General features: G+C 36.3%; 1 protein-coding gene across 1 annotated transcript; it reads left to right on the top strand.

The window, feature by feature from the left end:
• The first annotated feature begins 666 nt into the window (after positions 1–666).
• On the top strand, positions 667–13899 carry LOC107877981 (coatomer subunit alpha-1). The gene is made up of 3 exons (XM_016724815.2): positions 667–1077; positions 2966–3460; positions 10658–13899. The coding sequence occupies exons 1-3, from the start codon at positions 870–872 to the stop codon at positions 13612–13614; spliced, it is 3660 nt and encodes a 1219-aa protein (XP_016580301.1). The 5' UTR covers positions 667–869; the 3' UTR covers positions 13615–13899.
• The last annotated feature ends 11612 nt before the right edge of the window (positions 13900–25511 follow it).

The raw sequence follows: 25511 nt of genomic DNA, 5'->3' as shown, positions 1-25511 counted from the left end.
CATGCATGAGACATAATAACTGACACTGATACCGTGAATACATGACTACTGAATCTGAATACTGATAACATGGCATACTAATAACTGATATGATTGATAACATAAGTGACTGTATCTGACAGTCCTGGGTTGACTGTATCTGACAGTCCTGAATCTGATGGAACTATTTGAGTTCCGTACTAAACTGAGTTGACTGTATCTGACAGTCCTGAAATCTGAAGAACTATCTAAATTCTTTTACTGAGACTGATACTGACCAAATTATTTTTTTTGATACTTAACCAGCAGGAAAAATGAAACTCGAAAAAAAGCTTAAAAAAGAAAAGAAGTAAAATGACAACTATAAAAAACGAAAATAAAAAGAAGAAGAAGCAGAAGAAGCTTACCAAAGTTGGTCGCTATTTGGTCAACAAATGCGACTATAAATTGAAAATTAAATATTTGGCTATTTTTTTAGATTAGTTTCATCCGAGTTAAGCGTATGGAATGACTATTTACTGGAATTTTAGTTTTAAGGGCTATTTTTAGGATATTATTTTAATTTTTAGTGCTATTTTTGTCATTTTTTCCTTAAAAATATAATTAATTATTTAAATTATATTACTGTCAAATAAATTGAAATAAAAAAATAACATATATCCAACACGAAGTAAATAGAAAAAGAATAGAATAAAATAAAATAAAATAATATAATAATACTATTAAAATAATTCTCTTTCTCTGCCGATCTATACACACACTTGCCTCACTTCTCTTGGATCTTCAGGCAAAAATGCACATTTCATCTCAGATCTGATTGGAATTCTATCTCGCAATCATTTAGGGTTTCGAATTTCAATCAAATTCCAAGTGTGTGCATATTGTTTAAGATGTTGACCAAGTTCGAGACCAAGAGTAATAGAGTAAAAGGTTTGAGTTTTCACAGCCAAAGGCCATGGATCTTAGCCAGTCTTCATAGCGGGGTGATCCAGCTATGGGATTACCGTATGGGAACGCTCATTGATCGATTTGATGAGCACGATGGCCCTGTTCGCGGCGTCCATTTTCACAAATCTCAGCCTCTCTTTGTTTCTGGAGGTTCGTTCTCACTTTGGATCTGGTCTTGTATGTATATATGCGCTCGATGAATTTATAAATATCTTATGTTTAGTTAAAATTTCATTTGTTTAAATTGAGGTATACCCTAAGTTGACTAGAACTCCGGTAGTAAAATACTATTTTCATCACAATGTGAGGATCTATCTGATGTATGTTGATGATTATATGTGTGATCCGTGCTTCTGAATGGGAAAACTACTTTATGAGCTTAAATGAGCTAACTTGAGCAATACATGGGGAAAACTGAAACAAAAACATAATGCAGCCACTAAATTGCTATTTGCATCAGTGTGACAGAGTGTAGATCTACTGATGTGTGTGGATGAGCGAGCATGTATGTGATCCATCATTTAGAAAGATACAAGTTCTTTTGCTAGTTTATCCTCTAAATGATAGCTCTAACTTATAAGTGTGATCCGTAATGGCACATTTTGGTTTAATTGAAGTTTAAATGTTCTAAGTTGAATATTACAGAAATTAGACAACAAAAACAACAACATACTCAGTGTGTTCCCACAAGTGGGGTATGGGGAGGGTGGGGCGTACATAGACCTTACCCCTACCCTTGTGTAAGGTAGAGAAGTTGTTTCTAATAGACCCTCGGCTGAAGTAATATGCGAATTAGAACTCGAATAAAACAATAACTTAAGATCAAAATGCTATTTGCATCAAAATGTGATTGACTGTGTATACTGGTGTATGTAGATGAGAATTGAGATTGGATTGTGAATCTACTGGTTTATATGGATGCGTATGTGATATGTTAATTGAGAAGGTGGCTTTTATTAAGTTATCTTTCTGCTTTGTCAAAATAAAAGTCTTCTAAATCCTTTATAAAAAGAAAACGATATTCTGAATGATAGTTCCAGTTTGTATGTGTGATTGGAATGTAATCCGTGAATTGATTTAATTGAAGGTTAAATATACTAAGTTGAATACTACAGGGACTAAAACCAGAACACAATAATTCATGGACTAAATTGCTATTTGCATCTAAGTGTGAATGTGTGATAGAGCGTGGATCGACTGATGTATGTGGATGCGTATGTTTGATCTGTGAATCGAGGAAGTACATTTGTTTTATCATCTGAAATGTGTGACTGAAATACAGCGGAGTTTGTTTAACTGAAGGTTTAATGTATTATATTGATAATGGAGGGACCTAAACCTGCATACAAAGTTTTCAGGGGCTAAAATGCTATTTGTATCATGTTGTGATGGATTATAGATCTGCTGATGTATGTGGACGTGTATGTGTGATCCATGAACATATGAAGTTACTTTTGTTATTTTATCTTCTGAATGGTAGTTCACTTTTAACTTTCTTGGGTCTCTGTAGTTTATGCACTTTGTCAGCTGTGGTTTCTTATTATTTCTCTATGCGCCTGAAGGTTTTGACGAATGACTATGATTTCATTCCTGTTTTCATTCCGTTTACAATAGATTATCGGAGATCTGCTGATTGTGTTGTGAATTGTAGATAATTTAGTGTTTTTTGTTCTTTAATTTTGTCCATTGTTAAGCTTATTAAAGAGTCAGGGCATATTTCTAATATTGCATTGTCTTTGAGATAATTCTAATATGGCACATTATCTGAAGCCTCAGTTTTGGTTTCCACTAAGCATATTTCTAGGAACACATATATTTGTTTACTTTGCATGATCCTGGAAAATTTAATGAGTAGTTTCCTTCATGTTTTCTTAACTGGGAAAATGTCAAGGTATCTTTTTTATAGTCCATTTTTAAGAAGCTCTGTTGTCTTGGTTTACTAGTAGCATATTATAGAGTATATGTGGCCGTATGCATGCATAATGCAAATTTGATTATGGACTGTTTGCTTTGTATGTGTCAATCCTTGTTACTGCAGGAGATGATTACAAAATTAAAGTTTGGAACTATAAGCTACATCGGTGCTTGTTTACCCTGCTTGGACATCTTGATTATATCCGAACTGTTCAATTTCACCACGAATATCCATGGATTGTTAGTGCAAGTGATGACCAGACTATTCGGATATGGAACTGGCAGTCGCGTACTTGTATTTCTGTCTTGACTGGCCACAATCATTATGTAATGTGTGCCTCATTTCATCCCAAAGAGGACTTGGTTGTCTCTGCTTCGTTGGATCAGACTGTTCGTGTCTGGGATATTGGTGCCTTAAGAAAGAAAACCGTTTCTCCTGCTGATGATATCATGCGGTTGAGTCAGATGAATACTGATTTCTTTGGTGGAGTGGATGCTGTGGTGAAGTATGTCTTGGAGGGTCATGATAGAGGGGTTAACTGGGCATCGTTTCATCCTACACTCCCCCTTATAGTTTCTGGTGCAGATGACCGCCAAGTGAAAATTTGGCGGATGAATGGTATGCTCCTGAAGTTCCTAATGTGTTTGGATGTCCATCTTTACTTGCTTTGTCACACAGTCAGTTTGCATATCCTGTTGAACCTAGAACACCAAATCAAGTACATTTGACGAAAAAATGCGTTTTAAATTTCATGCTATTTATATATTTTGAGCTATAGATGTGTCTAGCCATAAGACAAGCTTTGGTGTTGTTGACTTGGCCCTTAGAGGTAGAAGTATCTTATATGTGTTCCTTTCAGCTTATAATCAGAAATCTTGTCCAGTTGGATCTCCTTGATCAATAGAGTTTGGTAACCGGACATGGTCATATCCCTACTGTTAGCTTAAAAATGTCATTTAACTATTTCTCTATATTGTGCACATCTGATGACATTACAGCAAAAAAGTTTCATCTTCTTCATCTGTTTTCCAGGTTTTGGGGGTGGGTCTAAATCTAGCTTTGGATTGCTCGCGGAAACTTGTTTTTTGGTCAATAAAACTTTTATTACCAAAAGAAATATTTACAATCTGACTAAAACACAATATATGCTAAAGCTTGTTACATGCACCGGCTTCAGTAACTATATCTATCTTCAACAGCTATTACATGTTGTACTACATATCAAAATTGCCTCTCTAAGGGTAATAATTCAATTCCGTTAACGCTCCTGCTAACCTTGGCTTCCTATATAATCTACATACTACTTCCTGGATCACTTGTTTAATTGTACTTTGAGAGCTTGACAGCTTCCTTTGAAATATTCTTTAATTCCTTTCCTTCCAGATTAAATAGATGCTTCCTGCCCTTGCTTCTCTATAGACTTCAGCTGTTGCATTTTTGGTTCTCATATGCGTCTGCACGTAAACCATTTGTGCCTGCCAGTTGAAAACTTGTCTGGCCACCCCTTGCTTCTGTAAAATGTCCTCTCCTTTTCCCCCTAAAACCTTCGGCTGAAAAATTACATTCAAAGAATAAGTGATTGTTGATCTCATTTTTCTATTGGACAAGGTTTGATCTTTGATAACACCCCATAAATCCAGTTTGTCCCATGTATTAAGTTTGCCACGAGCTGCAATATTTAAGATGAATAGCCATTTCGGAGCTCCTTGGTTATTACAATTTACAGATAGGTTTCCTCCTGGGTACTTTTAGGAATATTAACTCTGAAGCTTGTGTACAGTTTCCTGATGGAAACCTATCCAATTGTTTTTTTTGATACCCATGGTGTCTGAGCCATCTTGCGCGCACCTCAACTATTTCCACGAGATACCTGCCACCTCCGACCAACAACAGGTACCAGGTAACTCTGTCCAAGGCTGGAACAAATGGGAAGAAATCACCTAGTGTTTTTTGTATCTGTTGGGAATTGAACCAGAGACCTCATGGTGCTCAATCCAACTTCATTTAACCACTAGGCCACACCCAAACCTATCCAATTGTATCAAGTCTCTTTCACTGATTCCAAAGTCCTCCAGATTCCTGTTTGCCTTGATGATTTTTTGAATCATCCAGGAAGCTTGTTTGTGTGGCATATCCCATACTAATCCATCTTTATTATAGTAGCAATGCACCCATTGAATCCATAATCTGTCTTCCTTTTTACATAGATTCCACAGCAACTTGCATTTTGCTTCTTTTTCCATGTTAGTTGATTTGTGTTAAGGGTGGCAGCGGACCGGAGTAATTCCGGACCGGTCCGGTTCCGGTCACGCTCTGGTACTGGTAACGCAACAGTACCGGTTGCAACCGGTATACCCGGTACCCAACGGTCTGGAATCCAGTATCAGTGTGGATCATGACATTTTTCCAGTAGTTCCGGTTTATCGGATCCGCCGGCGCCGGAATTAACGTTTGATTTTTTTTTTTTTAAAACTTAATATAAATATAATTTAACTTTTTAAAAATGTTTTATTAAATTAAACTTAAAAGATATATTTTTTAAGTTTAAGATATATTAAAAAATGTTATATAATTTAAATTTAAAAAAAACGTGAAGTTCGAATTTTTCGGTATACCTCCGATTGCCCGTCCGGTCCGACCCGGTTCCACACCCGTAACCAACGGACCGGTTGATGTAGCACAAGTTTAGAAGAACTCTCTAATGTGCTAAATAAATTAAACCACACAATTTGTTGAAGGAACAACTTCAATGTGTTGTAAGCTAATGCTTTAAAGACAATTCGAATCCACGGATACCAAGAGCTTAATCCAAAGCCCTTAAAATACAAGATATAATCCAAGATCTTAAAAGAAAACACAAAGTTTCATTAATAGAAGAGTGGAACTAAACACTACATAGCTAGAGGTCATTGTCTCTATTTATAGGCTTCAAAAGCCTTTGTACAACTCATTGACCACTTATACACAACTCATTGGCAACTCATACACAACTCATGGTTGACAACTCATTTTCTTAATAGCTAAGTATTCTAGAATTATGTAAAAGATAAACTTGACAACTAGTAGCTAAATTCAAATTGACTTTCTCTTTCTATAAGTAGCAAAATTGATTTTTGATTCATGAAGGTTCTGGACTAGGTTTAGAATTTTAATGTTCCTCATCATTCTCCTCTACTTCTTTGAAACTCGACCTCGAGTTTTCTTCGTAAGTGTCTGCTCTGGATGATAGAGTGATAGGTCAGCCACATTAAAAGTATTTGAAATATGCATCCCACTTGGCAAATCTACCACATAGGCATTGTCGTTGATCTTCTTTAGAATAGTGTATGGGCCGTATTTCTTTTGCCTTAATTTTTCGTGAACACCAGTAGGCAATCTCTCCTTTCTAAGGTATACCATTACTTGGTCACCAACTTGGAATGACATTAGCCTCCTATTCTTATCTGCCAACTGCTTGTATTTCTTGTTTGATGCTTCTAATACATCTTGAACCTCTTTAAATAATTCCGAATAGTTGTCACCGAAGGTCATAGCTGATCTTGAATTCTCCCTTGTTGGTAGCTTCACTAAATAACCACATGTTTGGAACTCTAGTGTACACAATGGAGAAAGGGCTACGACCCGTAGACCTATGCTTAGAATTATTGTAGGCAAACTCTACAAGGGATTTAGCCTTTCTTATCTCCACAGATGCATCGAATTAAATTTCCTAAAAATTTATTCACCACTTCTGTTTGGCCATCTGTTTGTGGATGGGCAGTGCTTGAAAACTTCAATTCTGTGTTGAATTGTTTCCATAAAGTAAGCCAAAATGCAGCAAGAATTTTGCTATCTCGATCTGAAACAATTGATCTTGGAACACCATGTAACCTGACTATTTCTCTGAAGAAAAGATTAGCTACATGATGGGCATCCGTTGTCTTACGACAAGGGATAAAATGAATCATTTTAGAAAATCTGTCTACTATCACGTAAACAACATCATGTTCTCGCCTTGTCTTTGGTAAGCCAAGTACAAAATCCATTGATAGGTCTTCCTAAGGTGCACTTGGAATGGGTAATGGCATATAGAGTCCGGTGTTTTGAACCTGACCTTTGTATGTTCGGCAAATGGGACACCTTTGCACAAATTTGCCGGCATCTCTCTTAAGCTGTGGCCAATAGTAGTGTGCTTCCAAATTAGCAATAGTTTTATCATGCCCAACATGGCCGCTAAGATTACATGAATGCATTTCTCGAATCAATTTGTCTCGTGGAGAACCTCTGGGAATATATAAGCAGTTTCCATTAAAGAGATATCCATATTGTACCACAAAATTCTCTTTTAATGGTAAACCTTTCGTTTGTTTCACCCAGATTCGCCCGAAGTCTTCATCATTTTCATATAGTTCTTTTATTTGGTCTACTCCTGGTAACTCAGCTTCAAAAGAAATCATGAGATTTGCACGTCGACTTAAAGCATCTGCCACTCGATTAGTTACTCTAGACTTGTGGACAATAAGATAATTGAATCTCTCCAGGTATGCTGCCCATCTTGCTAACATGCGATCCACATGCTTTTGACTTCTAAAATGTTTCAAGGATTGATGATCAGTGTAGACAATGAATTCTTTAGGCATTAAATAGACCTCCCATGTCTTCAATGCTCTATAAACAGAATACAATTCTTGCTGGTAACTACTCCACTTTTGTCTTGCTTCACTTAGCTTCTCACTTCTCACTGAAGAAAGCAATAGGTTTCATTTCTTGTGATAAAACAGCCCCAATGCCTACTCCACTAGCATCACATTCCAACTCAAAGGTCTTGTTGAAATTTGGTAACACTAATACAGGAGCTTGTGACAGCTTTTCCGTAAGCTCTATGAAACTAGCTTCAACTTTTTCATCCTATTTAAACTTTCCTTTCTTTAAACATTCAGTGATTGGTGCCATGATAGTACTAAAGTTCTTCACAAATCTTCTATAGAAAGTGGCTAAACCATGGAAGCTTCTTACTTCAGATATAGTTTTTGGAGTTGGCCATCCCTTTATTGCATCTATTTTAGACTCATCAACTTGAATCCCCTCACTCGAGATAATAAAGCCTAAGAAAACTAGTTTTGTTTCAAGGAATACACACTTCTTCAAGTTAACATAAAGCCCATTCTCCTTCAATACATCCATCACTTTTTTGACATGTTCAAAATGTTCCTCCATATTTTTGCTATAAATCAATATGTCGTCAAAATAGGCAACTACAAACTGTGACAAGAATGGACGAAGAACCTGATTCATTAGGCGCGTGAAAGTACTAGGAGCATTAGAAAGTCCAAATGGCATAACTAGCCATTCATACAACCCCTCTTTTGTCTTGAATGCAGTCTTCCATTCATCACCGGGTCTAATTCGTATTTGGTGATATCTGCTTCTTAGATCAAGCTTCGAAAGCACCTTTGCTCCACTGAGTTGGTCAAGCATGTCATCCATTCGTGGGATTCGTGGGGATAGGAAATTTGTACCTTGTAGTGATTTTATTGATAGCCTTACTATCCACGCACATTCGTCAAGATCCATCTTTCTTTGACGTGAGTAGTGCTGTACCATGGACTTATGCTTTCTCTAGCATGTCCCTTACGCAATAACTCTTCTACTTTCTCCCTTAGAATTGCATGCTCTTTTGGGCTCATCCTATAGTGTGGTAGGTTGGGAAGACTAGCACCTGGAACAAAATCTATTTGATGTTGAATATTCCTCATAGGAGGTAGATGTTGAGGCTCTCCAAGTATGCTTTGGTATTCAGATACCAGACTTTGCATCTCCACTGGAATTTCTTTTGTTGGTTGCTCATCTCCTTTGACGACTAATGTGGCACATAATTTTGATTTCTTCAAGTCTTGAGCAAATTCTTTTGGATTTTGAGTGATGGTTAACATACTCTTCTCCTCTACTTCAGAGCATTATTAGTAGTCTTGTTTGGAAGTATAATGATTTTTCGTTTGTTCCAAGTGAAAGAATACCAATTGTCTCTTCCTTTATGTGTGATGTTCACATCTTATTGCCAGGGTCTTCCAAGAAGAACATGACATGCATCCATATCAACCACATCACATAGAACATTTGATCGATAATACTTGCCCAAAGAAAGTGGTAACCAATATTGTTTGGTGATCCTGATCTTCACTCCTTTGTTGAGCCATCCGATAGTATATGGATTCGGGTGATCATGTGTCTCTGTTGTATGTCAAGATGTTCTTGGATAGAATCATTGAGACCATTGATATACCTTGCGACTTGTTGGTTTTCATTTTCAGAAAGATTGCACCTTACTTGATATTAAGAACTCCTCTGTTTCAGAAACAGATTTATTACCTTGAACACAGTTATGGAACTGTAGGTACAAGTTCATAATCCGCAGGCAAGAACCTAGCCTTTAGAAGTGCTTTCATTTGTGGCCAATATCTTACACGATTTTCACCCCTCAAACGAAGCTCTTTTTGATGACGATTCCACCAACCTCCAGCACCTCATTTCAATTTATATGCCACCAATGGTACTCGACGATCATGAGGGATGTTCATAATCTCAAAGAATGTCTCCACCTCATAGATCCAATCAAGAAACCCTTCAATGTTTACATTACCATTGAAAGTTGGGATTTCAGCCTTAATCTTGTATATATCTCCACCATTTGCATGACCTCTTCTTGGTTGTGCATAAAGATCATGTTCCTCCATATCATCTTCCTCTTCCACATATTGAGCTCGATGTTGTCTCCGGTTTTTGGCAACACCTCCTTGATTGTTTCTCACTAATACAACAAGTTCTTCAAACCTCCTAGTGAGTTCTTCACGAAGAGTAGCGATTTGTTGATTCAATCTTTCTTCTAGGTTATTCACCCTGGTTGTAAGATCCTCCATTGCTCTGATACCAAACTGATGTAGCACAAGTTTAGAGGAACTCTCTAATGTGCTGAATAAAGTAAACCACACAATTTGTTGAAGGAACAACTTCAACGTGTTGTAAGATAACGCTTTAAAGACAATCCGAATCCACGGATAACAAGAACTTAATCCAAAGCCCTTAAAATACAAGATCTAATCCAAGATCTTAAAAGAAAACACAAAGTTTCATTAATAGAAGAGTTGAACTAAAAACTACATAGCTAGAGGTCATTGTCTCTATTTATAGGCTTCAAAAGCCTTTGTACAACTCATTGACAACTTATTGGCAACTCATTGACAACTCATAGTTGACAACTCATTTTCTTAATAGCTAAGTATTCTAGAATTATGTTAAAGATAAACTTGACAACTAGTAGCAAAATTCAAATTGACTTTCTCTTTCTATAAGTAGCAAAATTGATTTTTGATTCATGAAGGTTCTGGACTAGGTTTAGAATTTTAATGTTCCTCATCACCGGTGTGGACCAGCCAAAAATTCCAGTATTCCGGTTCCGGCAAAATACACCGGTAAGGCTGTGCTGGTTTCGGTTAAACCGGTCCGGCGGTACCGGTTCCGGTCCGTTGCCACACTAATGAGGCAAAAGTTTCTTCCTCTTCGGAAGGATCATACTTGTAATTTAAAATTTTCCTTCTCTGGGAGCCAGAATGGAGTTTCCACCTTGAAGCAAATAGCTGGATAGAAGTTGCTGCTTCAGCATGTAGAATTATTATCATCTTATTGTTTTTTGAGAAAGAATATGGACATCTTATTGTTGTTATTCTAGGCAACTATATTATTGGGCAGAATCTTGCTGGGTAAAAGACTGCTTATTTCGTTTAATGAATCTTATGGTTTAAGTGTTTTCTGATTGATAGAGTGCCTTGTTATTCCTAGATACAAAGGCTTGGGAGGTGGACACATTGAGAGGACACATGAACAATGTTTCATGTGCTCTATTCCATCCAAGGCAAGATATTATTGTTTCAAATTCAGAGGATAAGAGCATTCGAGTGTGGGATGCAACAAAACGGACTGGTCTTCAGACTTTTCGCAGGGAGCATGATAGGTTTTGGATCCTTGCATCTCATCCTGAGATGAATCTTCTAGCAGCTGGTCATGACAGTGGGATGATAGTATTCAAGTTGGAGAGAGAACGTCCTGCTTTTTCTGTGAGCTGTGATTCTCTGTTTTATGTCAAGGATCGCTTTCTCCGTGTGTACGAGTATTCAACTCAGAAGGACACACAGTTGATACCAATTAGAAGGCCCGGTTCAAACAATGTGAATCAAGGTCCACGGACACTTTCATACAGCCCTACAGAAAATGCTGTCTTGATATGTTCAGACACTGATGGTGGTTCCTATGAACTTTACATTGTACCCAAAGATAGTTATGGTAGGGGTGATACTGTTCAAGATGCAAAAAGAGGAACCGGATGGTCAGCTGTGTTCGTTGCCCGAAACAGGTTTGCTGTGCTTGAGAAGAGCACTAATCAAGTCTTAGTAAAAAATCTCAAGAATGAAATTGTCAAGAAAAGCCTTCTCCCTATGGCTACTGATGCAATATTTTATGCTGGCACTGGAAACTTACTATGTAGGGCAGAGGATAGAGTTGTCATTTTTGATCTCCAGCAGAGAATTATTCTTGCGGATCTTCAGACTTCTTTCATCAGGTATGTTGTTTGGTCACCTGATATGGAAAGTGTCGCTTTGCTTAGCAAGCATTCCATAGTTATAGCTGATAAGAGGCTTGTGCACCGTTGCACCCTTCATGAGACAATTCGTGTCAAGAATGGTGCCTGGGATGACAATGGGGTATTTATATATACCACGCTTACTCACATTAAGTACTGTCTCCCCAATGGGGATTGTGGAATTGTCAAAACCCTAGATGTTCCTGTCTATATTACAAAAATATATGGGAACACTATCTTTTGCTTGGATAGAGATGGCAAAAACTGTCCTATTATTATTGATTCAACCGAATATGTTTTCAAGTTGTGTCTGCTTAGAAAGAAATACGACCAAGTTATGAGTATGATAAGAAACTCGGAGCTCTGTGGTCAGGCGATGATTTCATATTTGCAGCAGAAGGGTTTTCCAGAAGTTGCTCTTCATTTTGTGAAGGATGAGCTCACTCGTTTCAACTTAGCTCTTGAAAGTGGGAATATTGAGATAGCTCTTGAATCTGCTAAGAAGATTGATGAAAAAGATCATTGGTATAGGCTTGGCATGGAAGCTCTTCGGCAGGGCAATGCAGGTATTGTTGAATATGCCTACCAAAAGACGAAGAATTTTGAGAGGCTCTCTTTCCTGTATCTAATAACAGGAAACGTGGAAAAGTTATCTAAAATGATGAAAATTGCTGAGGTCAAAAATGAAGTAATGGGTCAGTTCCATGATGCCTTGTATCTCGGTGATGTCCGTGAGCGTGTTAAAATTTTGGAAAAGGCTCGTCATCCCCCCCTTGCATACATTACAGCTACAGTCCACGGCCTCAATGATACTGCTGAGCGTCTAGCAGAGGAACTGGGGGATAATGTTCCATCATTGTTAAAGGAGAAGAAAGCTTCACTGTTGCTTCCCCCAACCCCCATCGTGGGTGGTGGAGACTGGCCCTTGCTGATAGTAACGAAAGGGATATTTGAAGGTGGTCTGGATTTTGCAGGCAGGGGAGGACAAGAAGAATATGAAGAGGCTGCGGATGCAGACTGGGGTGAGTCATTGGACATCGATGAGGTGGAAAATCTGCAGAATGGGGACATCAGTATGGTGCTTGGTGATGAGGAAGGGAAAGAAGGAAATGATGAGGAGGAAGTAGGATGGGATCTTGAGGATCTGGATCTGCCACCTGATACTGACACACCAAAGACTACTTCCAACACTCGCTCTTCTGTGTTTGTCACCCCAACACCTGGCATGCCTGTCAGCCAGATTTGGGTCCAAAAATCATCTATAGCTGCTGAACATGCAGCTGCTGGAAATTTTGACACTGCTATGCGGTTGTTGAGCCGGCAATTAGGGATTTTGAACTTCTCTCCTTTAAAACCATTGTTTATTGATCTTCACGTGGGAAGCCACACTCATCTGCTTGCCTTTTCCTCGGCGCCTGTAATCTCTGTGGCAATTGAGAGAGGTTGGAGTGAGTCATCTAGTCCTAATGTTCGAGGTCCACCTGCTCTTACATTCAATTTTGCTCAGTTGGAGGAAAAGCTTAAAGCTTCTTATAAGGCGACAACTGGTGGGAAATTTTCTGATGCCCTTAGACTATTCCTGAGCATCCTTCACACCATTCCTCTGATTGTGGTTGAGTCGAGACGAGAAGTGGATGAAGTCAAGGAATTGATTGTCATAGTGAAAGAGTATGTTTTGGGTTTGCAGATGGAGCTTAAGAGGAAGGAATTGAAAGATGATCCTGTTCGCCAGCAGGAGCTGGCAGCCTATTTCACTCACTGTAATCTGCAGCTTCCTCACTTGAGACTCGCATTACAGAATGTTATGTCTATCTGCTACAAGGCCGGAAATCTTAGCTCAGCAGCCAACTTTGCTAGGAGACTCTTAGAGACCAATCCCACCAATGAAAGCCAAGCCAGAACAGCCCGCCAGGTTCTGCAGGCAGCTGAGAAAAATATGCGAGATGTTACAGAGTTGAATTATGATTTTAGAAATCCTTTTACTGTCTGTGGGGCAACATACGTCCCGATATACCGGGGTCAGAGGGATGTCACTTGTCCTTACTGTGGTACTCATTTTGTACTGTCTCAGCAAGGGCAGCTTTGCACTGTTTGTGATCTAGCAGTTGTTGGAGCCGATGCCTCTGGCTTGCTTTGTTCGGCATCACAGATCAGGTGATTTCAGCTTCTCATGCAGTTGTATTCATCCATATCATTCAGATGATTCTACTAACGTCTTAGAAGTTGAGGCCTGGATAATGATGGACATGGTTTTTATCGGATTGTATCTGTGGTTTATATTTGTTTCTATAATTTTGCAATCAGTTTTATAGACCTTTTGTCTTTGTTATTTAGTTTTGTGGCTGATTTTTTTTTATTGTAATAAAACATGTAAGATTTTGACCTCAACCAATTCTTTGAATTGTGGTGATGGTGACCAGATATGCTAGGGCATATAACAAGACCTGAATGCTGTCTAGGTCGTTATATATTCTCGTAGCGTAGTGCTTTAGGTGTCCTTAGCAGTGAAGATCATGGGATTCTTCTGTGCCTTCCTGACAAGTAGTATATGGATGAGTTTGAAAATTTGATAAGAATTTGTATTACCGTATTAGTATCGTACCCCAAAACTTACATTGCATTCCATGGCCAAACCTAGATTTGACCCAAATCTTTTAAGTAGCGTTTTTATCGGTTATATAGGAAAAAGTGTTGCTTTCATTCAAAGCTAAACTTTCTTCTTTGCCGATTATGAGCTTCAAACTCCCTCGAAAAAGCTTCATTAAATTTCTTATTCAACTCAAAAAACATACAATGCAGCTGGAAAATTTCGTCTACATTAGCAATTGGTGAAAGAATTCAACATTGTTTAGAATTTTTTTTGGCAATTCAAGCTTCAATTTTGAATTTTTGAGTTTTTTCGTTGCTGTTTCTATAGAGGTTTATCTGGTATATATTTTACGGAAAATGGAATAACAATTGTTTCACTAATTTTGTTGTCGACTATATTGTCGTTGCATTGGATTTTACTTTTGAAAATTTAGTTGAAGTGATATCTAAGTAGAACAGAGTTGACACTGAATTTAATGTATTGGAAATTAAATATGTCCCAAAGACTGACTTGGCACAAATTGTAATTCACAACCATACAAGTGTAAAAGTTTATATTTAATTGAAGGCAAAATTCAAATTTTATGGATTATGTGCTTTATGTTACAATAAAGCAGATTGATAATTTTACAATGCCTACAACGTCCATTGGTACAAGAGATAACGTAAAGCTGAAATTATACATGAGATTGATATGTTTGAAGATGATAGTGATTTTGATGAAGATAATAGTGAATTTGTTGAGAAAAAGAACAATTTTGTTGTAATTGAAAATAAGGTTCACAGAGAGGTTGAAGTAGATCAGTCTTATAAAACAAGGAGGTTCTAATTTGTATGATGTAGAACTATGTGATGCAGAATAACATGGAATTTAGAGCAGATCAAGTAAAACAAGGTAATGTGTTAGATCCTTGTATATTATGTTATATCCATGTTTTAATTATATAGATGCCTTATTTTATTGTATATGTGTGTATCTCAGTATATGTATATGTGTTGGGTATGTTTTTATTTATTTTTGTGTATAATTGTACTTAGTAGTTGAAGGAGATGATCTGTTGGATCCTTGTGTAATGTGTTATATCCATGTTTTAACTGTATAGATGTCCCGTTTGTTGAATGTGTGTCTAACTCAGTATATGCAAGCGTGTTGATAATGTGTTTTGTTTCTTTTTGAATATAATTATATTTACTAGTTAAATTTTTATTTCTTTTAGGTATGAGCTGTGTTGTGTAATGTACTTGATTTTTTAAATTTTCTGCTATATACAAGACTAAAATATTCAAGGTGAGAAAATTTAATAATGTGCATACATGCCCCTTTGCCGATACAAACTTGACACGAAATCAAGCTACATCTAGTATGGTTGCTGGTATAATAGTAGACAAGCTTACCAATCCAAATGCAGTTTACTTTTATTTTTGTATATAATTGTACTTAGTAGTTGAAGGAGATAATCTATTGGATCCTTGTGTATTGTGTTATATCCATGTTTCAATTGCATAGGTGTCCCATTTGTTATATATGTGTCTAACTCAGTATATGCATGTGTGTTGATAACGTGTTTTGTTTCCTTTTGTATATAACTATATTTACTAGTAGAATTTTTATTTCTTTTAGGTATGAGCCATATTGTATGGGTGATAAAAGTACTTGATTTTTCAAATTTTCTGCTATATACAAGACTAAAATATTTAAGGTGAGAAAATTCAATAATGTGCATACATGTCCCTTTGCTGATACATACTTGACACAAAATCAAGCTACATCTAGTATGGTTGCTGGTATAATAGCAGACAAGCTTAGCAATCCGAATGTAATTTACGTTTATTTTTGTATGTAATTGTACTTAGTAGTTGAAGGAGATAATCTGTTGGATCCTTGTGTATTGTGTTATATCAATGGTTCAATTGTATAAATGTCCCATTTGTTGTATATGTGTCTAACTCAGTATATGCATGTGTGTTAATAATGTGTTTTATTTCTTTTTGTATATAGTTGAATTTTTGTTTCTTTTAGGTATGAGCTTATATTATGTGACTAATAAATGTACTTGATTTTTTAAATTTTCTGCTATATACAAGACTAAAATATTCAAGGTGAGAAAATTCAATAATGTGCATACATGCCCCTTTGTCGATACATACTTGACACGAAATCTACATCAAGTATGATTGCTGGTATAATAGTAGACAAGCTTACCAATCCAAATGCAGTTTACGTTTATTTTTGTATATAATTGTACTTAGTAGTTGAAGGAGATAATCTGTTGGATTCTTGTGTATTGCGTTATATCCATATTTCAATTGTATAGATGTGTCGTTTGTTGTATATGTGTCTAACTCAATATATGCATGTGTGTTGATAATGTGTTTTGTTTCTTTTTGTATATAACTATATTTACTAGTTGAATTTTGATTACTTTTAGGTATGAGCTATATTGTGTGGGTGATAAATGTACTTGATTTTTTAAATTTTCTGCTATATACAAGACTAAAATATTCATGGTGAGAAAATTCAATAATGTGAATACATGCCCCTTTGTCGATACAAACTTGACACGAACTCAAGCTACATCTAGTATGGTTGCTGGTGTAATAGTAGACAAGCTTATCAACCTAAACACAATTTATGTTTATTTTTATATATAATTGTACTTAGTAGTTGAAGGAGATAATCTATTGGATCCTTGTGTATTGTGTTATATCCATGTTTCAATTGTATAGATGTCCCATTTGTTGTATATATGTCTAACTCAGTATATGTATGTGTGTTGATAATGTATTTTGTATCTTTTTGTATATAACTATATTTACTGGTTGAGTTTTATTTTCTTTTAGGTATGAGCTATATTGTGTGAGTGATAAATGTACTTGATTTTTTATACTTTTTGCTCTATGTAAGACTAAAATATTCAAGATGAGAAAATTCAATAATGTGCATACATGCCCCTTTGTCGATGCATACTTAACACGAAATCAAGCTACATCTAGTATGATTATTGGTATAATAGTAGGCAAGCTTACCAATCTAAATGCAGTTTCGTTTATTTTTGTATATAATTGTACTTAATAGTTGAAGGAGATAATCTGTTGAATCCTTGTGTATTGTGTTATATTAATGTTTCAATTGTATAGATGTCCCATTTATTGTATATATGTCTAACTCAATATATGCATGTGTGTTGATAATGTTTTTTTTTTTTTTTTTTTTATATATATAGCTATATTTACTAGTTGAATTTTTATTTCTTTTAGGTGTGAGCTATATTGTATGGGTGATAAATGTACTTAATTTTTAAAATTTTCTGCTTATACAAGACTAAAATATTCAAGATGAGAAAATTCAATAATGTGCATACATGCCCCTTTGTCGATACATACTTGACATGAAATCTACATCTAGTATGGTTGTTGGTATTATAGTAGACAAGCTTACCAATACAAATGCAGTTTACTTTTTTTTTTTTATATATAATTGTGCTTAGTAGTGGAAGGAGAAATTTGTTGGATCCTTGTGTATTGTGTTATATCCATGTTTCAATTGTATAGATGTTTCATTTGTTGTATATGTGTCTAACTCAGTATATGCATGTGTGTTGATAATGTGTTTTGTTTCTTTTTGAATATAACTATATTTACTAGTTGAATTTTTATTTGTTTTAGGCATGTACTTGATTTTTTAAATTTTCTGCTATATACAAGACTAAAATATTCAAGGTGGGAAAATTTAATAATGTGCATGCATGCCCCTTTGCCGATACATACTTGACATGAAATCAAGCTACATCTAGTATGGTTGCTGGTATAACAGTAGACAAGCTTACCAATCCAAATGCTGTTTACATTTATTTTTGTATATAATTGTACTTAGTAGTTGAAGAAGATAATCTGTTGGATTCTTGTGTATTGTGTTATATCCATGTTTCAATTGTATGGATGTCCTATTTGTTGAATATGTGTCTAACTTAGTATATACATATGTATTGATAATGTGTTTTTTTTTTTTGTGTATATAACTATATTTACTAGTTTAATTTTATTTCTTTTAGGTATGAGCTATATTGTGTGGGTGATAAATGTATTTGATTTTTCAAAATTTTTGCTATATATTTGAATAAAATATTTAAGGTGAGAAAATTTAATAATATGCATACATGCCCCTTTATCGATATATACTTGACACGAATTCAAGCTACATCTAGTATGATTGTTGGTATAATAGTAGATAAGCTTACCAATCCAACTAGAGTTTACACTACCGCTGATATTATAGCTGTCATGCAAAACCAGCATGGAGTAAAATTGACATACATAAAAGATTGGAGAGCTAAAGAAAAGGTATTGAAATTGATAAATGAGAAACCATCTGATTCTTATTGGAAGTTGCCTAGGTACTTTATATATGTTAGAGAAATCAAACCCAGGAAGTCATACAAAATTGCAGAAGTTAGAAAATCTGAAGTTTCTTTATGCATTTGTATCCCTCACCGCTTGTATAGAAGATTGGAAATACTGTGAATCAATCATGGTCATGAATGAGATCTTTCTTAAAGCAGCTTGCAGGGGACAATATTATCGGCTTGCACGTAGGATGTAACTTGTAAGTTCATAGAATCGAATTCCTCGATTGCAATCTATATATATATATTTGTATACTACATTGTATATGTTTGTATATGTTTTCAAAATTTTGTAGGTTTGAAACCTAATATACCTGTGTTTTATATACAGGAAAAATTCTCCCACTTGCCTGTAACATCCTAAAAAATTTAAACCAAGTCTAGAACCATACTTCAAGTATATGTAGGATTAAACATCAAGTTTTAACAGTATGGGAAGGAATATCGCCATGTAACAAGGCCACAAGAACCTCTTATCCCTTAACCAAATCAAAATCTCCCTTACCAATCGATTTCTTAAGAAATGACCAGTTCCAAACGAACATAACTTATAGATTTTGATGCATCTTTGAGCCCAAGACCCACCAAGTGATAGATATTTGAATTATCTTACCAACTTATTCAGTTTTACCTTAATCTGAAATTAAAATAAATCGTTATGAACTTTTTAGTAAAGCACTGTCCTGCAGTGAGATATCACGAGCCAAACCACACTGCTCTTACATTGTATAACCTGGGAACTACACAATTCAATATACATGCTATTTCAATTTCATGGAATCTACAATTAATCATAGATTGAAACTCAATTAATATCATGAACATGAATACAATCCAATTTCAAGGATGTAAATTATGAATCAATCATCTTGTAGTTTTAAAAATGGATTCTTGGACTCTATGGGTGAAAGAAACCCATAGATGAACACCTAACATACTTGAGTTGATAAGTTCTTGAGTTTTTGGCGAGTTTCTTGAGATTTTATCTTGATTACTTGAAGATTAGGGTTTGCTAATTGAGAGAGTTTATTGATTTTGGGGAAAAAGTTAATAAATAATGGGTTTAAACGTTTTTAGGTAATAAATCCCATATCTAGGCATATTAAAATCAAGGGAAAAGACTAGTTTAACCTTAGACGAAACTTTTAATTTTTATCAAAATTTTTCCGACCTGGACCCTTAGTGCGATGTGGCGCTATCGCATCGTGTCACTGAAAACTGACAACTGGGAAAATGGCTAGTGGTGTAATGCGGAGGAATCGCGTGCCACGCTGGATACAAATTTGGAACTCATCACAACGCGGTGAAATTGCGTGGCTTCAAGGCAAAAAGGACAATTGTGAACTGTGTCTATGGTGCGACAGGCCATTATCACGGAGCAACACTATAATTTGACAACTGCCATTTGGTTGGCCTCCGCGATGCAGTGAAGTGCCAGTTGACACACTGTTTTATAAAATATGCTATAACTCTTCACCTGGGTATCAGATTTGGACGAATTTTATATTGTTGGAAAGCTGACTGAATTCCCTATGTAATGGTAAGCTCTAAACTAAAAATTACTAGCTATTTTTAAATTTTTATATAGAGTAACCCATGTACTGAGAGTTAAATTAAACTAGAGAAATACAGGGTATTACAATGACCATCTTTTCATGTATGCTCTGGAGGTCACGATGTGACTCCGCTAAAGAGGAGTAGGTTTTCTCAATCCTAGAAATAGTAGCTTATTGCTTCTTTTGGTCCTCCCTGTACTTCTCATAATCAGCCCGTGACATATATGAATAATGTGTGGTGGAGGGTTCTCCCTGTCCTTAGGGTAAAATAGACACAAAATCCCTGATGGCTGTAATATCAACTCCAATATCCACAAGAGGTCCTATAGTAGATGGCTTATGAGACTCAGGCTCAATACATGCTGACTTGCCCAAGTCGATCTTTCTCTTCTTGCCGTTGCCTGGTGCATCTTCTCCTCAAATTCTCAAGGGATAGATGGGAGCACCAAGATGCACCTATGTATCTCCAGCATACTCTTCAACCTCCTCTCTCTTATAAAGCTCAGTAATCAAAGAGGGGAAGAAGAGATACGTAGCACCTTGATTCTTGAAATAATCTATTTCATTAACTACGAGCTGACAAACATCCAAAAAGATGCCTTCTAGAATGCAAGCAACCATTCAAGCAAGCAAATCTGGGACTGCTATCATGTGAGTGCAAGGATAGACTCGGCTACAAATAATGTGCAACCATATCCAAGCCTCAGAAGTGAAATCGTTCTAGGAGATATTACTTTTAGTCTTTGCTCAAGGGACTTCCTTTTCGGGACATTGCCGTTGCGCCAACCAACTCCCTGGTTTACAACCCTTTGCTTATAACTCGCCCATGTCTGCATGTTGGAGCCCATAAATATCATTGATTTGCTCTGCCCCAACTCTCACCGATTTTCCCCGAATCTTAATAGTCACATTGAATGGGTTTGAGAAATACACTTCACTGATGTTGACATAAAATTCACGGACCCATTGTTCATTTGCAATGAAAGGCTCTGGGGAAAAGCACCACCACCCTGTGGCTTCAAGTTTTTTATGAAATGCCAGTAGTTTCTCCAGCATATTCTCCAAGCAAATTCCTCTTTTTGGGAGAAACTGTCTTCAGAAGATCACTATAGTAGTGAGTGTGTCACTCGGGTGCCATGAATTGAATGTGATCATACTTGTAAATGAGGTTGTCCTGAAAGCACTAGGCACACATGATACCAATAAATGATAATTTAACATATAAACTATGTCACATTATTCACTAAAGCTCATTGGAATGGGTTCTCGGTGGTGCTTGGCTAAAAATTAGAAGTGTAGGATTTTTGGCATAACAGGAAACTGGCCTTGGTTACCACAATCGCGGGCCATGATCGCGTTTGCATTGCCGTGATCATGGATCATGACCGCGTTCGTGATTCCTGAGGCTGGTTTTGTACCAGCTTTGCATGTTTAATACTCTTCCAAATTTTCAGGCCACTAGCATGCTCTGCAATATGGATTCACATGAAGACCAATTGAGTAATGCTAATGGGTTTTTGAATGTGACCTTTTAGATGCAAGAATCATTATTGAAAGTTCATTAGGGCAATATATCAAACACTTGATGTGCACACCCCATTTGTCTACTTTTTTCACATATTTTTGGGTACTCGAGATTTCTCCACTTGTGTGCACACCTTACACAAGTAGCCAATACCACATAAATACCAAGTATGACAACATGGAAGCATAGCTATCAAAACTTTAGGCTATCTCTTAATCATGCCTTCTAAGGCCTATTTTCAAAAATAAAAGCATGGATTCATGACACCTACTGAATTTGTGATGCAAGGATACTGTTGGAGAGCTCATAAACTTGGCCAAAATTTGGTCCAATTAGAGAGTAAAACTTGAAAGGGAGTGTGAGGGAAATGGGAGAAATCAGTGATTAAATGGCTGAAGTAAATGCGATCGTGAACATGCGGGTGACCGCAATCATGCCTAGGGACCGTAATTGCGGTAACTGAGAGCATTTATACTCTCCTGTTTTCCCCTGTTCAGCTCTTTTCTTAATTTTTACAGATTTTCCCCCTTTTCAGTTTTCAATGCAGATTTGCACACTTACCCCTTTTTAAGCTCATCCAATGCACTCCATAGTGCCACAAATACATGAGTTATTCATATGCAAGAACTAATATCTATGCAACAAAAACATAATAAAAAGGTTACGAGCCACTTTTATGGCATTTGTGGGTTGCCTCCCACCTAGCACTTTAGTTATCATCGTGGCACGACATCTTTTTTCTTCTATTCTCAAGGTGGGTCCTGAAGCCCCTCCTCATTCATCTTCTCACTCTCAACATCCACCATGGACACAACTTGAAGTTCAACAGTTTGTTTCTTTGTCGTGCAAATTTTGAAAGAGACCCCATTCTCTTGCTCCCTAAACTTCATTTCCCCCATCTCTAAATTGACAATGACTCTTACGGTAAGAAAGAATGACCAAAGATGATAGATACCTCTTGGTCCATTTCAAAATCCAATTCTATAAAGTTTGCCTGAAGTATAAACTTATCCACTTTAACAAGGACATCAAATAAAATTCCCACCGTTCTTTTGGTAGATCGGTCCGCCATTAAGAGTCACATAGAGGTCATTGTAGGGGAATCCAATTCAAGCTTCTTGTAGATGACAAAAGGCATTAAGTTAATGCTCACATCAAGGTCACCTAGAGCTTTATCAAACTCATACATCTCGATTGTGCAATGAATGGTGAACGCTTTGGGGTCATCTTTCTTTTCCGCAACCTTACTATCCATGATAGCACTATATTCATGAGTGATATCAATGGTGTCACCTTTGACAACCTTATTTTTGGACATTGACATCGCCTAAGAACATATGCAAGTGTACATGGTCTTATCAAGTAGTAAGGTGGCCTTCAAAAAGCCAAGTATCAATCCCACAGAGATTTGATTCAGCAACAATTCAATTTTAGTTCACAATTTAGACTAGTTTAGTGCAAGAGTAACCAAAAAGAGAAGTCGAAACTTGTTATTGTAAGTAAAATAAACAATGCATAAAGAAATGATCTTGAAACAATCAATAGGAGAAAACCCAGGGTTAAAGCACTTTGAACAATTGTACTATGTTATTGAATTTCGTTCATTAACTTGCTTATCTTGGTTGTTGATTTGTAGGGTTAATTGCATGATTATGGTTTCCCAACCTCAAATCCTTTACCTAAGTTGAATCTAGCAACTATATCATTGAGCGGGGATGTAATAGTACACTTAAGTGTATTAAGCTATCATCCTACGTTTAAATCAAGTTCGGCTCCTAAGTACATCCCTATCCTAGGTACTAAGTTCAATTATTTATTTCATAAAAGAATAACAACCCAAACTTTGTTCATCTCCTTATTCTATCCCCTATTCCCTCTCCTGAGATTAAAAGGTAGACAATTGATATATTTTAAGGATTGCGAATCCTTAAAATAGTTAAATCAAAGATAAACAAACAACCAATAATGATAAGAAAATCAAATGAACTTAATTCAAAACAAAAGTACTCATGTCTTTATATTTAACCCTAGAAAAGGGCGTTTAGCCACGCATAGTCATAATCATAATCACAAATTGGTAATTAACAACTAAAAATATGAATGAACTAAATAAAAATTATAAGAAACTAAAGAAGAAGCTGTAGCAGCCCCTTTATATCCAAAATATGTCCATATATATATAAAAATTTGATATAACATGTATTTATAGTATAGGAGCAAGCCAATTCCGTGTTGGACAAGAAAACTGTTAGTTATTGAGCCCGGGACTAGGTGGGGCGTCACTATGGCAACAACCCTGCTCCAGGTGAGGCTGAGACTTGTCTAGAGCACCACTCCAGGAAAGGCTTCACTCTGTCCATAGTCCTACTCCAGGTGGGGCGGCACCTCAACATCGCCCTGAGCCTCTGAAAGTTGCTCTCCGAATTATTGTTAAGTATTGAGTCTCCCCTCTTAGTTCCTTGTCTTATCGTGTATCCCATGGATTTCAAGCCTTATCATCATCAAAATATCATCATATTCAGCTCCCAAATCATCCTACAAACTCACACCACACGAATTAGGAAGAAATCACAACACTACATCCATAACAATGAATCAAAACAAGAGTTAAACTAGGCTAGTTCACATTAATCTTTCACTTATTGCTCCAGTTGTACACTCACTCAAATTGAAATTTTTCACTACCAAAATGTTATTACACTCATAATGACACATTAAAACCATTGGGAACACATTAAACACAATAGAATCCAACGAGATCAACCAGACAAGCACCTATCTCAAGCTAGTAACACTAGTTTTCCGGGTTGAACTCTAATTGAAACTTTTAGGTACAAACTTGTTTGAAATTCCCTCTGAACATTATAAACACATGATTCAACACTTTGATACATATTAATCTTATTATAAACCCATATAGCATACGAATCATCCTCAAAACAAGGCTAAAAAAGCTAGAATAGTGACGATAGAATGCATAAATTCACCCAACATCACCACCCCACACTTAAATCCTTGTTATTCCTCGAACAGATCTTCTCTATAATCATCATGATCTGGAGACTCTACACTTCTACTACATGCAAGAAACTCAAACTAGTACTACCGTGACTACATAGATTGTAAGTTTCTACACTAAGCATGTTACAAACATGATTGAAAGCTTATGAACATTACTCCAAAACATCTAAGACTCAAGAATTGACTCACCTAGTTGGAAAAATCATGCTTATAATTCAATCAAGGACATAATATAAGTCACCCACATTCATCAAGTATGTGCCCCTCACAACATGAGAGTTACCCATAATCACTCACAATTAAGCAATTTAGAACATGATGGGTATAAGAATCAAATTACGCTCACTCTCACGAGAAATTCACAAGTTACATACAATGAACCATAGGCTTGACCTTAGTGTAGTGCTCCACTAATATTAGAATGTCAAGTATAGGATCAAATTGGTCTTTTTCGGGTTGTAATGTAGGCTAAGGGATGGGTAGGAACTATTTGGGAATAGTGACCTCTCTAAGAACTTTAACACAATACATTATATATTTAAAACCAATCTCCAACAATCAAATTACACCATTTTTGTCTACCCTATTCTTTTATTTTGCCCCATCTCTTTTAAGCATTTTCACAAACACTTGGTGGGCGTTTTATTTATTCCTTCAAGATTCAATTTTTCTCATTTTTTAAAATCATGGGAATGTTTCTAACACCATTTATATCACTCCCAACCACCACACATCAAATATAAACATCAATAACTATTACCTTGGGGCATCAATTTCACCTTTTCTTCTTCAATTTTTCAAACTCCATTTTTTTCTCTTTTCAATTAATTTTCCATTAAAGCACTTAGGAGCTTTTTGGATCAAATTACGGTCTATCAAAGAAGGGGATTAGGCTACATATGAGGCTACCAAAGAAAAGGATAAAGGCTCAATGGGGGTTAATTAGGATAATGCACAAAGG

The sequence above is a fragment of the Capsicum annuum genome, chromosome 7 (assembly GCF_002878395.1).
Source record: "Capsicum annuum cultivar UCD-10X-F1 chromosome 7, UCD10Xv1.1, whole genome shotgun sequence".
Classification (NCBI taxonomy): Eukaryota; Viridiplantae; Streptophyta; class Magnoliopsida; order Solanales; family Solanaceae; genus Capsicum; species Capsicum annuum.
Note: the sequence above shows the minus strand (reverse complement) of the source record. Positions and strands in the feature narration are given on the sequence as shown.